At 27.2% G+C, this 16,199-nt stretch overlaps 1 protein-coding gene across 1 annotated transcript; it reads right to left on the bottom strand.

Moving 5' to 3' along the window:
- Positions 1 to 11,089: 11,089 nt before the first annotated feature.
- LOC132922095 (putative odorant-binding protein A10) lies at positions 11,090 to 15,145 on the bottom strand. The gene is made up of 2 exons (XM_060985429.1): positions 14,629 to 15,145; positions 11,090 to 11,676 (listed from the first exon to the last, which is right to left on the bottom strand). The coding sequence occupies exons 1-2, from the start codon at positions 14,933 to 14,935 to the stop codon at positions 11,495 to 11,497; spliced, it is 489 nt and encodes a 162-aa protein (XP_060841412.1). The 5' UTR covers positions 14,936 to 15,145; the 3' UTR covers positions 11,090 to 11,494.
- Between the last annotated feature and the right edge of the window lie 1,054 nt (positions 15,146 to 16,199).

The following is a 16,199-nucleotide window of genomic DNA, read 5'->3' on the forward strand; positions in this document are numbered from 1 at the left end:
GTATAATATCGTCGAGATCGTTTCCGTCACCCGCACGCTATCAAATTCAAATAATTATTTATTTTAGAAATTGCATCGTTCACCGCGCATAATATAAATCACGGGTACGCGCGCAAATAACATTATAATATATGGTGACGCAACAGGTGCGTTTATAAAATATAAATAATTTACCATAATATTATACCTACAACGGCTACAACCACTATTCGCGAGACGGGCGATCGTGCGACGAATAATGATTATATTAATTCGATAATAATACCAACGCGCACATAGTACCAAATATATACGCACGATTTCTGTCTCGGGTCTCAATTACTTGATGTGGGCATATTATAAGACCTATACGCGCGTAACGCAGTAGCAGCATAATACGCAATTCGTTTTCGATATATACACGCGTTAAACGCACACAACAATAATAATATAATATTATTTATATTATTGTAATTATTGTGTGACTGTTTATTATCATATTAAAATATGTTACATATCGTAATATAATATTTATGACTAGCAAAATACAGTCTACAACAATCGCGTTTCTATCGAACAATAATAATAACGATTTTACTATTATTATTAGGTACATTTGTCACCTTGACTATATAATATATTACGGCACGCACGCGTTCGTGATTCTTAGCACAAATGTATTAGTGATTTTCGTAACACCTTATTATTTGTATCAAACGACCGTCAGACGAATTTTGTTTATATAATAATATTGTTATAATCGACGGTGGATCGCTTCCAGCATTAGGCGTGAATGTGAATGTGTGATAACTCGGATTTTCGAACGGTTTTCGTGGTTTATAAGGACGCTCTAGACGCGGAAATACTACCCTATAGTCTTAAATCCTGTGTGTGTTAACGTTGTTTTTGATTTTTGAAATTTGGTTAATGCGATGTTACACCACGATTCACGAGTTGTCGTCATTGTATACACGAAATGCATTCTATAATTTTTAAACATAATAATATTACTCACAACAATATTTTTTTATTATTATTATTATTAGCATTGGCATTAATCTTTGGTCATCCAAGGTATCTTGGCGATAATTTTTTACTTATTTATAGTAAAATAATTATAACAAACAATAGCAATCAATAATAAAATGATATGGTCGAACATAATATTTACTATTATTAAAATACAATATAAATACTTATTTTTTTTTATGGGTTTTACTGGTTTTAGTATTTTGTTTGTTGATTGCCCTAGGATTTATCAATTTGAGGATGTTATTTTGATTTATGGCAGTCATTGCTTGTTGATATTCAACAATGAGGTAATGATGATTATTGATAAAATTGTACTCCACTAGTTGCGCATTGAGGATCATCTTAGGACACATGAGGTAGTTTTGTGTGTGGGTTATGCCTTATCTCAGATGCGTTAGGACGACAATATTATATTTTTAATTTAAATAAATTACTAATAATAATTATTATTATATTTTTATTATCGTTGTATACATTATACATACAAAAACTTTTTCTTATATCTAAACCTCAATAATTGTAATGATTACATTATGTGTCTTATCTGCTACAGACTTGCAGTATTTACAGTTTTTTGCAGTTTTTTGCAGTTATAAGATTACGATTTAAAAATTCTTTAAATTTATTAACGGTTATACTTTCCAGATGAATATAAAGTTTATGTTGTTTAAACACCAACAAGGCATTAAGGCAACATCTACTCATGTAGGTATATTGTATAATAAATATACATTATTGTATATTTGTATAAATTGTTTTGTGTAAAATATCAATTTTTTTTTTATCTAATACTAACCTACTTATTATAGCATTAATTTAACAACAACATTATACTTATGTCTGTATAAATATATTTAAATAACAACGAATGGTAATCTACGGAATTATGTCCATTATAAATGAATTAATTGTCCCGGAAAATCAATTACGACTTAGTAACAATATTATTTTATATATCATAATTAATCAACCATTACAATTGATATAATAATGCCATTCGTTTTATCATTAATGACTAAAGAGAAACTTAATGATGCGATTTTATATAAATTCTATATTATTTTAGAATTAAACAATATTATATATTATTAAATTAAACGGTTCAAATGATAATATGAAGTATATAATATATTAACTAAATCAGAGCACTATATAGATATTACAACATTTTCAATCATTTTAACATGATATAATTTAAACTAAAATATATTGTATTCGATAAGATTTTAGGTAAATTTTATTATAATGAAAAATGTTGGATTACTGTTCATTTATTTTGTATTTTTGTAATTTAACATAATAATATGGTATTATGGTATTATATGATACACATACATTTGAGCTTATAACAAACGTTTTAAATATCTTATACAAAATTAAATTATTGTTATTTTCTTTAAACTTAATAAGACTTTATTTCTATCATACGTAAATATTGTTTATTTTTCCTTCATAAAATATAAACATCTTAATTATATATTATGTTATATTATTATATTAATGTGTTTTACTTGCTGTAATTTTTTAGTTACCTTTTGTTTTTAAATTAATTTCTAGATTTTCATGGACAAACAAGTCTTGTTCCTGATAACGAATATTATTTATCTTAATACCTTTTTTAGCTTTACTTACTGATATTTCAATAAAAAAATACTTTTTACAAGGTTATCGTTTCGTGTAGATATATATATATTTAATTAATTATTTTTATATCATTAGCGTCTCTGTAAAATATATCTATGCATTTTAAATTTTAAACATAGGTATAAAAAAAAATCGGTGATTGTGAACTTTCAATTTACAATTAACAATTAGTCCGATTTTAAAAATTACGTCAACTCGATACCAATATAATAATATAATTTTTATATATACCAACATTTTCTTGTCAAAAAAAGAGTGGTAAAAAAAGATTTTTCATTGATAAACAAGCAATTACGTTAAGTAATTGATAATTTAAAATTACTAAAAAAAAATGTAGGAAATTCTTAACAGTTTATAGTATTTTATTGTAATAATTTATATTAGGTAATTTAAAAAATAATGTATAGTTTACTTTCACAATCTCACACGATTTCTATAAAAGTAAATTTGGAATTTAAATCTATAATCTTTCGCGGATAAGGTTTAAATATGAATTCACATTTCTTAATTTTGAACAATAAATTCAAAAATTATTAAAAGTATAATATTATGCTTTTAACGTATACAATAATATTATAATATAGGTACTTATATAATAGTGCCTAATGTGATTTCGTGTTCTAGACAAACGCACATTGTGTACGGTAATAACAGTGATTGACCTTCGGGTTTTTAATATCGTCTGGAAATACATTATGTTCCGTTCATAGCGTTGACACGCTTTACACACACTTCCGAGGTCTTCTACTCTTCAACGCATCCGATTCCAATGTGTATATTATACATATAATAAACAAATAAATATGCGTTAAGTATACGGATGTACTTATGTATCTATTAAAGAAGTTCTGATAATCTGCCCGGGAAACTAGGAAGTGGTCGGTTTATAAGGGGTTTTACCTTAGAGATTATTGTATTTTTCTATACCTACCAACGTTAATACGTATATTATAAGAAACGCGATTGTATATTTAGCAAACGTGAAGAGTATAGATTTAAGTACATTTGTAGTTTGTACAACAAATTGTGAACTTATAATTATGTATAATGTTATACAGGGTGATACAACGAGCAAGCTCGACCCTCTTTTTAGAAAATATTGTTGAAGTTGAACATAAATTGAAATTTCAATGAGTAACTTCATCACGGTTACCTTACCATGTTCAAACAAAGTCTTCGGTCATTAATGTGTAACTCACACAAAAAAAAATATTGGCTGTATAGTGTATATACAATATTATCATACAATATATTGTTGAAAAATACTTAACCTGTGCAGGCTTTTTATTTTTTCAAACCTTTTAATAAAAGCTGATATAATTTTTTCAAGTTATACAAAACCAAAAATTGTGCTAATAATAATTTAAAATTAATTTATAGTATTACACGTGAAACATGTACATACATTTTATATACTACATTTATAGTAATGATAATTTTAATCATTCTGCTGTTTTACAGTATAGGACATGTCGATCTTCATCGAGTAAATCACAACTGAACTATTGTAATGTATACGTTAAATTTTAATTTAAAGATAAATCACTGTATACGAAAAATGACTAAGTTTATTTTATAATACATTTCTATTTCTAATCAAGTCATTTATTTTAATATTAGTAATAGGTATGGTAAAAAGGGCGTAAAATTAATTAAAATATTTTTTAAATGTGATTGCGAATAGTAAAAATATATATAATTTAGTTATGCGAGAGCTTCAAGTTCCTACAAATAATTTTTTAAATTAAAATAAAATAACTTAAACTGTTATTCATTGTTTAAATATTTAATATTAAAACCAATACATGTATTGCTTTGTTCGGAATCGAATGCTATAGATATTAATAAAAAATCTTATAAAAAAATAATTTGTGTTAATTTATTAGGTACTTGGAAAAATTATAAAATAATTATTTTTGTTTTTTATGGAAAAGTTTACACGAGAAAAATATCTTTACGTAGACAACATAACGTTTAATAATTTTTATACGGTAAATATTTTAGTTTAAGCAACAAATCAACTGTTAAAAATGAAAATCATGAAAATTTCCTTATAATATACCTACATACGGTAAAATGAAAATTTTTAGCGAGACGTCTACCATAATTGAACATGGACTGTGTATAGGAACATTTATATCATTACTATTATAATAATCTTTAAAATGGTTTCACAAAAATATAAAATAAATATAATATTTAATCTACGACTTACTAGTCTAGTCGTACTAAACTTAGACAATTTTTATAAATGATAAAATTGTAATATTATATTGGTATTAATTATCTACTACAATTTTCATATCATTAAAGCTTCTATATATTTAAACCTATTAATTATTATCATGAACTGTTATCCTTATAGTACATAATTTTTAATAATTCGGAAACTATTCATAAACATTTTAATTATAATTATCAAAAAATATTATTCACTATAAAAGGTCGGTTTTTGTTTAACAAAAAAAAGTTTGTGTCATCACGAGATATTTATTAAATAGTATGAAAAATCATAAGAATTTTAAAGTGTTGTCTTAAAGTACGAGTATATTTAAAAATTCCAAAAAACAAGTTATGAATAACTAGTATGGTTGGTGGATAATCTTGTGACCTGTATACTATGTTCGTGCGTAATGAAAATTCCTAGTCAGATTATATCACTATTCAGTATTCACTATAATACCTATTCTTAAAATGATCGAAATTGAAAACACTTCCAGAGCGTATAATTTCACGAGAGTATTTTTTTCTCTAGCGAGTCAACGTTATCAAATAATTTATAATGTTTTTTTTCAGATCGAACTCGTTTAATCAGAAATCCAATAATATTTATGTAACCATGCGCTGTGGCAATAGACCACATAAAACATTACATTTGGTGGACTGCGTGCATAATATAATAATATATAACATAGATATATTTTCAGAATAGAAATCAAAAACCAAATCGATTTAATACGTCAAACCGTATTAAGACGCATTTTTCTTCCGATGAAATTTAATCCAGCAACAGTTCCGGGATCAAAATACTGTATTATTTTCTTTTCGTTAAATGGACAGTCGTAGAGATGCCAGATACTACGCACTTGTTTATCGAACGAAAATCCAATACTCCGTAAAATATATATTTGCATAATAATCCACGGTCTAAATAATAAAAATACTAATATTATTTATTATTACTGTATGATAATTTAGTTATTATATTTCCCACAACGAATTATTATATTATTATTAACTTATTCATTATAATATAATTACATATTATTTAAAATCGAAAACGAGAGAATGAGTTTTTTATATTGACTACCATTTTTATTGCTCCCAACAGGTTCATAATATATTATACTCGTATAATGTAATCACATCATTACTGTTATTTTAATTTGTTTATCTTTCCCGAGAATATAAATAAGATAGATTTTAATTAATATAATATAGAATTTAAGACGCAAAATGAACCTGATTTCGTTAATCTGGTGAAATCGAAATTAAATGAAATTTATTTACGATTATATGTCATCCAACTTGAAAACATTTACCTTCTATTGCAATATGACAATATTAAAAAAAAAAAAATAACTTATCTCTAGATTAGCGTCTAAAATATTTTTTTATACTTTTGTGTTTCAGGATTTATATATTTTTAACACAATGCCTATGGCCTAAATATATGACTGTACGTCTGTACATATCCAAAGCGGAGATATTATTTATAAGTGTTTAGGTCCACGGCCGAATTGAAAAATAATGTTAAGACGCGTGAAACTATGTTTTTGACAATTTACGTTTCCTAGTTAGCCGGAGTTCTTTAGACGTGTAACGATCTGAAAACGTATACAAGTTTAACTATAGAGTAAGTCTTTTATTCTTATTTTATTATTATTACTATTATAATAGCTACATAGTGTGTGTGTAATTAATGATTGTGCACTTATTTTCTTCAAAAGGTACTAAGTTCTATGTAAACATCTGCACACTTTCATCTCTTGACCGTGAGCAAACTTATATTTTTGTTTCCTATTACATATTCACTGTTCTTATAAACGGTTGAATTTATTTATACTTAGGAATCTAACTAGAACGAGGAAGCTGTTCACCGATGTTACGCAATTAGGGTTATTTATTATTTTAATTAATATTATTTTTGTTGTTAGACGCTGTGCAAAACTATATATTGATATTTTTAAACTTTCAAATGGAAATCGACACCACAATCGATCGAAAGGGCAACAAACCGGTTATTTCTCGATTTTTCTTGGTTATTTTGATCGAATTCAGAAGATAATAATCTCGACGACTTAATGACAGCCGTATGAAAGAAATGTCATGCTAAAATCGCACTGATATTTACGAAAACATTTTCAAATAGTAGAATGGGCTAGTATCCTAGTGAAATGGTTGACCGTAATTTATTTGAATACATATTTATAAGTACGAGATATAATGATTATTTAGCATTTTATTTTAATCTTAAATCAATTTTGTTTTTTCAAAGCAGAGTGGTAACGCAGTATTCCTGTTTTCATCGTATTCAATTTGCAATTTTAATTAATATAATTCAAGGTTAATCATGTCATACAGTAAGGTTTTAAATCTTATGAAAATAACATAAACATAATATTTTTCAATCGTTGTTATTGAATATTTTTATTCAACATGGTTTATGATAACCTATTTTGTTTTTGCTCGTCAAACAAATGTTCCTCCTCCCTAAGTGTCAATCACCAGAAACGGCTTAAAATTTCGAATGTAACTCACTTGTTTAAAAAGGCTGGAGACTCCTGCAATAAGCCATTAGTGGATCGATGTCACATATATGGTACGCGTAGGTAAGATAATCAAAAACGTGGTAGACAAAAATTAGTACATTAATGTATAATTAATTGCTTTAGAATTTTTTAATTTTTAGGAATATTATCGACTGTATTATAGTGGAGATTTTTAAATGAGTTCTAATACTTATAAATCGCACATCGCTCATACCATCAGTATTAATTATTAATAAATGGCTCTATTGGACCTAACATTTATGGCTTTATACATAATACATATTATATTATAATGTTTAAACATACAACTTTGAATTTTTTATTTACGGTATTAAAAAAAAATACCATACTAAAATCATTAATTAATAACAGCGTTACGACGTGGTAAGTAACATTAAACGTTCTTTATCTCTAATACGGTGGCAGTAACACAATTTATATTTAATTAAAAATAATAATTAATTTCGACTAGGGTCTGTGGGAATGTATCGTAATATAAAAATTGTATTATATTAAATGCATTAATGAATTATGCAATACAACTGCAGATGATTCAATTTATAAATATAAGTACAAATAGCAGTCCAAATTAAAACGATATTTTTGAAATAACCAACGTTAATACTTAAAGATTTTCGAATAGGTGTTATGCTAAGATTTGTGATCAAATCGGGATCGTAATATGTACCAATTTTCGTTTTTCACTAAACGTCCCGTTTTTTAGCAAGTTACATTTTTTCCCCTCCATAATACTGTTTATTTTATAATAAAATATTGATTACACTGTACTTAAATATATTATTTAATTTAACTATTATATGTTTTATTTAGAGATGTGAGCGCAATAAATTTACAAGTTAAATTTTCCAACTTTTTTACTGGTAAATTTATACAAAACAAATAAAATGTATGGCTCATCTAATCAAATGTAATCAAAAACGCCTTTCCAGAATTGTAAACTGATAATCAACTGATAATAATAAAATAATTATTGTACTAATTATTAATCATATTTTCTATTTGTAGCTAAACCGTAATAATAATTTACTGTGATATTATTATTTGTTATATTGATTCAATTACTATAGTTTATATAGTTTGTTATTATTATATAAATATTATTTTAACAAAAATAAAAAATAAAGAAAATGCTGTGTTAATTTTGATAGTTAATTTATTAATTTATTATATTTTGAATAATTAAATATATATTTTTTTTTATTATACCAATACAGAACAATCTTTAATTTTTATTGTTATTGTAAAAAAGAACTAAAATAATTGACAAGTATACAAAAATAGAAATGAAAAAACGTACTGACTAATAAAAACAACAACTCTAAGATTTAGCTATTTTACTATTTTTACAACTAAATTGGTAAATTTACCAATATTTTTTTACGTAAATTCTCCAATTCTAGTTTTATTATTATATTTATTCCACTATTATATATTTTAAAATCAAAACATATTATTATTTTATTTCGAATAATGCGTCCCCTTGATTAAACTTGTAACGAGATGACAAATTGTCAACTCATCAACTACATAATATAGATTGCTGCAAGTACCTATTAAAATAAAAAATCCAATTTATTTTGACGATCGGATGACCTTTATAATGTATAAAATATTTTGTTCGGTTTTCACAGGATTTTTATCAGATTATTATTCGCTATTTATAAATACTTATCTGACTTCTATCGAGTGTTGAAACTTATTGATTAATTTTACAATACTATTGCTCACCCCGGAATTATCTAATTTTCATTTTAATAGAAAATGAAGACGCTCAAACGACTTTCCATCGACCGAGCAAGCACATCGAGTAAATGTTTAAAAAATTCGTTTATTTTCGATATCGTAGTGTTCGTGGTATAACTATATACATATCTAAATTAAATTATATTTATACACATAGGACAATAAACACTCGATTATTAAAGCACTACCGCTGCATAGTCAAACAAGGTTAATGATACAACATTATAATTTATAATATATAATTATTGCGTTTACTTTTACTACACAGTAGATGTATTATAAGTTATAAGAGTTTTCACCATGAAATATTATTATACATTTATAATAATTATGATAATACAACTTTAACGTTTTCATTAAATGTTAATAATACTGCTAATACACTGATATCTGAATATCTAGTAAGACATTTTAAATATTTTATATTGAATTCTATATACGAGGATTTACGTGTTTGCAAAACAACACGACTGAGTTAAAAACATAAAATCGTCTGGGAATTTTTAAAATCTTGTTTAAGGTTACCATTGCTATTTATACCTGTAGTATGTATTGAAGTTGCTGTATAGGTATAATAAATATTATTAGCAGAAGGACAACAATATTCTGAAATGCATTAAATACTTACTTATATTTTTATTTTTCATTCTAAAACAAATATTATGTTGTGCAGTTTCTCAATCGATCATGTTATTTTAAATGTAGTTAAATAATTTTCTGATGGAATTGTTTTTCGACAAAGTATTTCTCAAAAATAATACCGTTGTATAATATTGTTTATATAAACGCAGCGCGTGCCACAAAAAAAAAAAGACGCGTACCTACTAATCGTAACGAATTCCGCGCACATGTTGGTATAATCTTAATTCTAATTAAGTCTACTTATATAGGTACAATAAAATACTCGTATATAACGTACCTACCAACTCTTAAATTATTATGCACGTCGCACGAATATTTTCACTGCGAAATTGACCTGTAGATATAATATTAATATTATTATTTTTATTATTATTATTATTATTGTACTTACTGTTGGACCACGTTCTATGTGAAGTATAATCTAATAAAGTAATAATATATAGTATGAGTAGTATGACTAAAGAATTTTTTACAACATGATACGTATATAATTATTTTATTGCCAAACACCTACAACTCCTATGTTAATTAAAACTTAGACATTAGAAATTTTATATTTTTTTACGATTTATACTATTCATTAATCGTCTGGAATCTAGATCTATAGTGCTATTTAATACTAGCTGCATAGGTGCAAATAGTAAGGCACTAGTGCTACGTCCCATTGACTGATGTACCTATAGGCTATAACCCTTAAACTCTCAAAAAATAAAGATTCTACACATTTAAATTATTTTTTTATGAGTTTTATAATACCAGAAAAGCATCGCAGGAGATTAGTATATACCTAAGCTTCAGCCCCCCCCCACCCTAAAAAATATCTCAAACACTAATTTTCTAAACCAAATTCGACCGGCAAAAAAATAAAAATCAATGAATATAAAATACAGCGTGTAATCGATCTACCTCGCTGTGAATTAATTCGATCGAAATGAATAATCCACCTGTTACTTGCTTGAATATAGCATTACAAGATACACTTTCAGATATGTTAAACTACTCTCTAAATATTTCCTATATAGCTAAAAACAATCTCTGAACTTTCTTCAAAATTGGTAAAGCAGTTTTTGAGTCCATATTATTAGCTACAAACATAGGTATATATCTATGGGTATACGTGATGATGATTCAATCCAAGTGTTATGTCACGTGTATGACGGTGCTACAACGGATTATCAATGTAGGTATACATATAATATATATTATATATTATTATGTACAGTTTGATATGAGAAAATTGATTTCACGACACAAAGTTATATCATAAGCAATCGATTGTATTTGAGTAAATATATTTATGTATAAATATTATAGTTATAATGATATATAATAGCTGGTATGTATATAATATTATAAATGTGTACACTGTAAGGTGTAAACTATTAGGTATAAAAAGTATATTAAATATATATTCCTGATTAATAACACTATGACTAATCGAAGAAAAGGGAGAAGATTAAAATAAAATAGACTTTCCGATTCGTCGGGTTAAAATCGGCAGTAGTTATTACATAATATTATAGCTAGTAGTCTCGTGGTAGATGTTAATGTCGGAGGGTGTTACGAATGATGGTGATAAGGTAAACGTAGTTCAGCGTTACATGTATCATTACCTAATGTTTTACAATAGTATAATAATGCAGCCGAATATTATGGGTGAACTATTGGTTCATGAAAGCGAGTATCTCGTTTCTCTTGCCATCCGTGTCGTAAATCTGCATGATTTTGTCGAAATCTGCTCGCCTGTACGTGTAAATGTGTCTCAGTACCATCCGGGCCATGTCTTTTTGCCTTGGTGTGCACTTTCCACACACAGTGCGTATGATCTCGGGCAACAAGTAGGCTGTAAATCAAACAACGAATATATTATTTATGTATATGTGACATATGTGGCGTATGTGTATTAAACTTCGCAAATTGAAATCCGACGCGGTCCGAGAACCATACTGTACTGTCTGTACTCCGAACAGCGAATGAACTATTTGTGGAGTATGGACATCGGACAATATACATATATATTGCGGAGGCTAAATGGCAAGTAGTGGTCTTTTGGTTTACAACAGAAATGTGGTCTATGGGAGTGAAATAGAAAGAATCGAGATTCGAGAAGGTGACAAATTTAGAAGAAATAAAAGTACATGAAATATTAGGTCAAATTCATTATTTTAGCATTTGGTTGTAGAATATTATATTTTATAATATCAATTGTAAAATGACTTGATATTTTATATTAATAAAAATTACCATATTTTAAATTATCAACAACATTATGTTTGGAGAATACCATTCAAAACGAAGCTTTTCCTAACTTGTATGAGTTATTATAATTCATATTTATATTACAATAATGCCAGCAAGTTTTATAGCTCACGAGTACAGATTTCCAGCACGTAGTAAAGTAGTAAATCAAAAATTACTTAAGGAAGAGTATGTAACAATTATGATTCACTAATTTATCGTTTTTAAATATTTAACTAAATATTACAAATAACTTCAAATTAGTTAGTTTTAGGTAAGTATAGTATACAAGTAAAAAAAATAAATAAATAATTATCAAAACCTATAGATAATATGTTTACTTTTAATTTGTATTCTTATTAAATACATTCTATTATATATTTTAGTATTTATATGTATTTATAATACAGGGGAAATATATACACCAAAAAGTACTTATATAAAAAAAAAATATGTATTATAGTCGCTTGGTCGCTTGATTTAATCTCTAATTTAAACATTTATTAAAGGAACCTGGAAGTAAGGACGGATGTTGTTGGCTATATTTCAGTTGATAACAATTTTAGCACCCCCTAAAATTTAGGTTTGTTTACGTCCATGATAGGCTATTTTGGCTATAACGTAAAAATGTGTATGTGTGCTTACGATAAAAGAATAACCAAACACAAGTCTGTGACCTTGGCGGAATAACTGCATTCGATCGATTATTGTTTACAAACTTTTTTTGTTATTGTTTTTGTAATATTCCCATAATAATATATAATAATTATTATTATTAGGTATGTGTATTATCTATATAAACGTACGCAGTTGTCATAAATTCGTATCCTCATTCGATGATCAAAGACAAAACAGAACAAATCATTATTGAATTGAATACCTACATTTTATAATATTATCATAATAAATTGGCACGAAAAATTAATCTCGGCTAGTACGAAAATATTAGTCACAATCAACATCAGATTACCTACGAACGACCTACGAAAGATACGTGGTAAGTATGCGCGTTCCGTGTTTTTTTTTTTTTTTACACAGCTATAATAACTACTTAGTACGGCTATAATACATAGGAATATATTTTCGTATAATAATTCACGTTTGACCTTTTGTTCAATATCGACAACAATTTAAAGGTCGATACATGTTGGTTCACATGTTTATGGAAAAAAATTGACCACTTACGTTTTAAAGGTTAGGAACAATAAATAAAGCAAACATCCTGAGTATATTTTAGATTTACGTCAAATTGTTGTAATAATAATTCTTTAAATATTATTTGTATATAATAAACACATCATAATGCATCATGAGTACAACTGTAAACAATCATTCGCGTGTTAATGTAAGATATTAAACTTTATTGTAATATTTTGATTTTATATTAATATATTATTACACATATTCATTATTAAAATTGAAAAACGATTTAACTTTATTAAAATATAGAGATTTTGTAGTATCAACACCAAAAAACCTCCATTAATTCGGTTAGAAATCAATTAATATAAATATGATAACTGCAGTTTCACGACTTACAAAATTGGTATAAAAATTAAGATGTAATATAAACCCCCTCATCCAAAACCTCTCTTCCCGAACAATCCCAGGTGACTTTGGCCGACGTTTAAAGCGTAGCTGGTATCGCGACTTACTAATCGACTAGTCGACTAACTACTCCCACCTATACCATGAAGATGAAGTACTATTATTGAATAGTTCCTTCAACAAGCCAATCAAGCCTTTCTTTCTTTTTCTTTCATACATATATATATATATATCTAACTATCACCTATTGAGCTTATTGTAAAATTTTTTTATACAGATTATACAAAAAATAAATAAATAAATAAACGACAAAAGATGTAATATAATTTCAAAACGACGCATAAATGCATTATTGATCATTTTATTCAAAATTTCATCGCATTTGTGAGTTTATAATATGTTTATAATACCTATTTGTCGGTGACAAGAAAAAAAATAGTAAAAATTTTCAAAACACAACTTCCTTAGTTTTTAACAACTCATATACATATTATATTCGTTTATTTTTTATTGGTTTTTTATTTGACAATAAAATAATCAGTATTTTACTTTAAAACGAAAACGTGTAGGTATACTAGAATTTGTGTCTGAATTTATAGTCTATTCGAATTAAGTTTACTTCTACCGACCGACAAAAACTTATTGCGTCTGTGCTTCTCCTCCCGTAAATGTATGTGCTTCATTTTTTTTTTTAAGTTTTATGTCTTGTGGTGTCGCAATATTCGACACCAACGTATAGTCAGAGTAAAATTTAAAGGGGAGGAGGGATGTGCGATCGCAACAAATTCTCATCGGTCGACTGGTAGACTAAACTTTAATGGAATATTATTATATTATAATAGAATATATTATTTATCAAGAATTCAGATGGATTTATTATAATGCTTCTGATATAATCATAGACCTTATACTCAGTATAATTTGAATTTGCGTACTTTAAATATTTCTGTGCAATAAGTCCCGAATTCTACTTATTATACTCTGTCGCACGACTCTCGTTTCAACATACCTTTGGCTAATTTGCCGTCAGGCGTACAAGGTCCCTCGTTGACGAAACACTTGACGTAGCCCGAAACCACCTTGTTGTTTCGCAGCAATCGGCCGACATCTATATGATCGTACGTGGACACGTAGTAGCCCGATGGCGCGGTGAACTCCATCGTGTGCAGTTGCTTTTGTTGCGGAGATATAATTTCGCCATCGGCGCAGCGGACAGTTGCGGGCTGATGGACGAGCACGGTTACAGCGATCGTGACAGCTAGCAGCGAAAAGATTCCGCTACGGCTCCGCGGATTGTTCAAATTATTATTCGTCATCGTCGTCGGAATGGAAACGAAATCCCGTATACCTGATTTTATATTAATATAACGTTTAACCGGTGGCGAGAAGATATTATAAACTTTTCTGGCGGTTTCTGTGACTCGAGTGATGTCGTACGCCCGTTTATATTTATAATATATGTATCATACGTATCCGCGGGGACGCGTGTGAAAATGCGATCGGTTTTTCTGTCAACAATAACACAAAACACTAAAATACAATATTATACTATTATAACGTATTGTACGCATGCGTCTCGGCAGTCGGCGATTATCTTTTTTTTTTTATCGGCACGCGTCTTTTAAGCTTCGTGTCCAATTCACGGTCAAGCCGGAACGCGTATATTATAATGTATAATATGATAATATGTTATATGACGTGTGTGAGCGATTTAATCGGTGACAAAATAAAAACGAAAAAATGCCACACGTTTCGAGCGAAATGACCGCATAGCACTCGTATTCGTATATATACGAAATGGGCATAAAACAATATACCTACTAGAATAAAATAGTTTTAATAATATGTCAGGTATACGCTGCCGAGCAATTAAATATGTGCTGACAACTTCTTACGACTTATAAGGAACCTATTGTATTACATCTTCTAGCTTTTAACATGAACAAAAAAATGTTATCACATATTATATTATACATGAAAAAGTCGACAATTTCAAATGTCTATAAATAACTTAAATAAAGTGTAAATATTTAGACGATTGCGTTTTGTAACTATACGCGTATAGAAAGTGATAATATAAGTTATAGTGGAATGTGTTAAGTTTCTACAATTATTTTTTTTTAATTACAATAAAATAACTAAAATTATTAGTTTATGTATGAACAATTTTGTCAACGTTTGTATTTTAATGCTCATCAAAAGAATAAAATCGCGGTAATACTCATATATTTTAGATTTGGTGTAAGAAAAACTTACCGCTAACTTTAAGCAAGTTCTCAACCCTTAGGTTATAAAAAAGAAATAATTTTGTGATTTTAAAAAATTACTTCAAAAATTATGAACAAAATTCATTTTGCCATCAGAAATTATACCCAAAGTTAAAATTGAAAATCCAATACATTCAGCGCTCCAATTAAAGTCTATAGTATTAAATAATTTCATTGGGCCTAAAATTTGGATTATTATTTTTATTGTACGCACCTTTAAATATTAACCAAATACTATCTGTTATTATTTACTATGGTTATGTAATAATTATTCATTTTTTTTATTTATTTTTTTATACCTTCAATGTGTAAT

This window comes from Rhopalosiphum padi, chromosome 2 (assembly GCF_020882245.1).
Source record: "Rhopalosiphum padi isolate XX-2018 chromosome 2, ASM2088224v1, whole genome shotgun sequence".
NCBI lineage: Eukaryota > Metazoa > Arthropoda > Insecta > Hemiptera > Aphididae > Rhopalosiphum > Rhopalosiphum padi.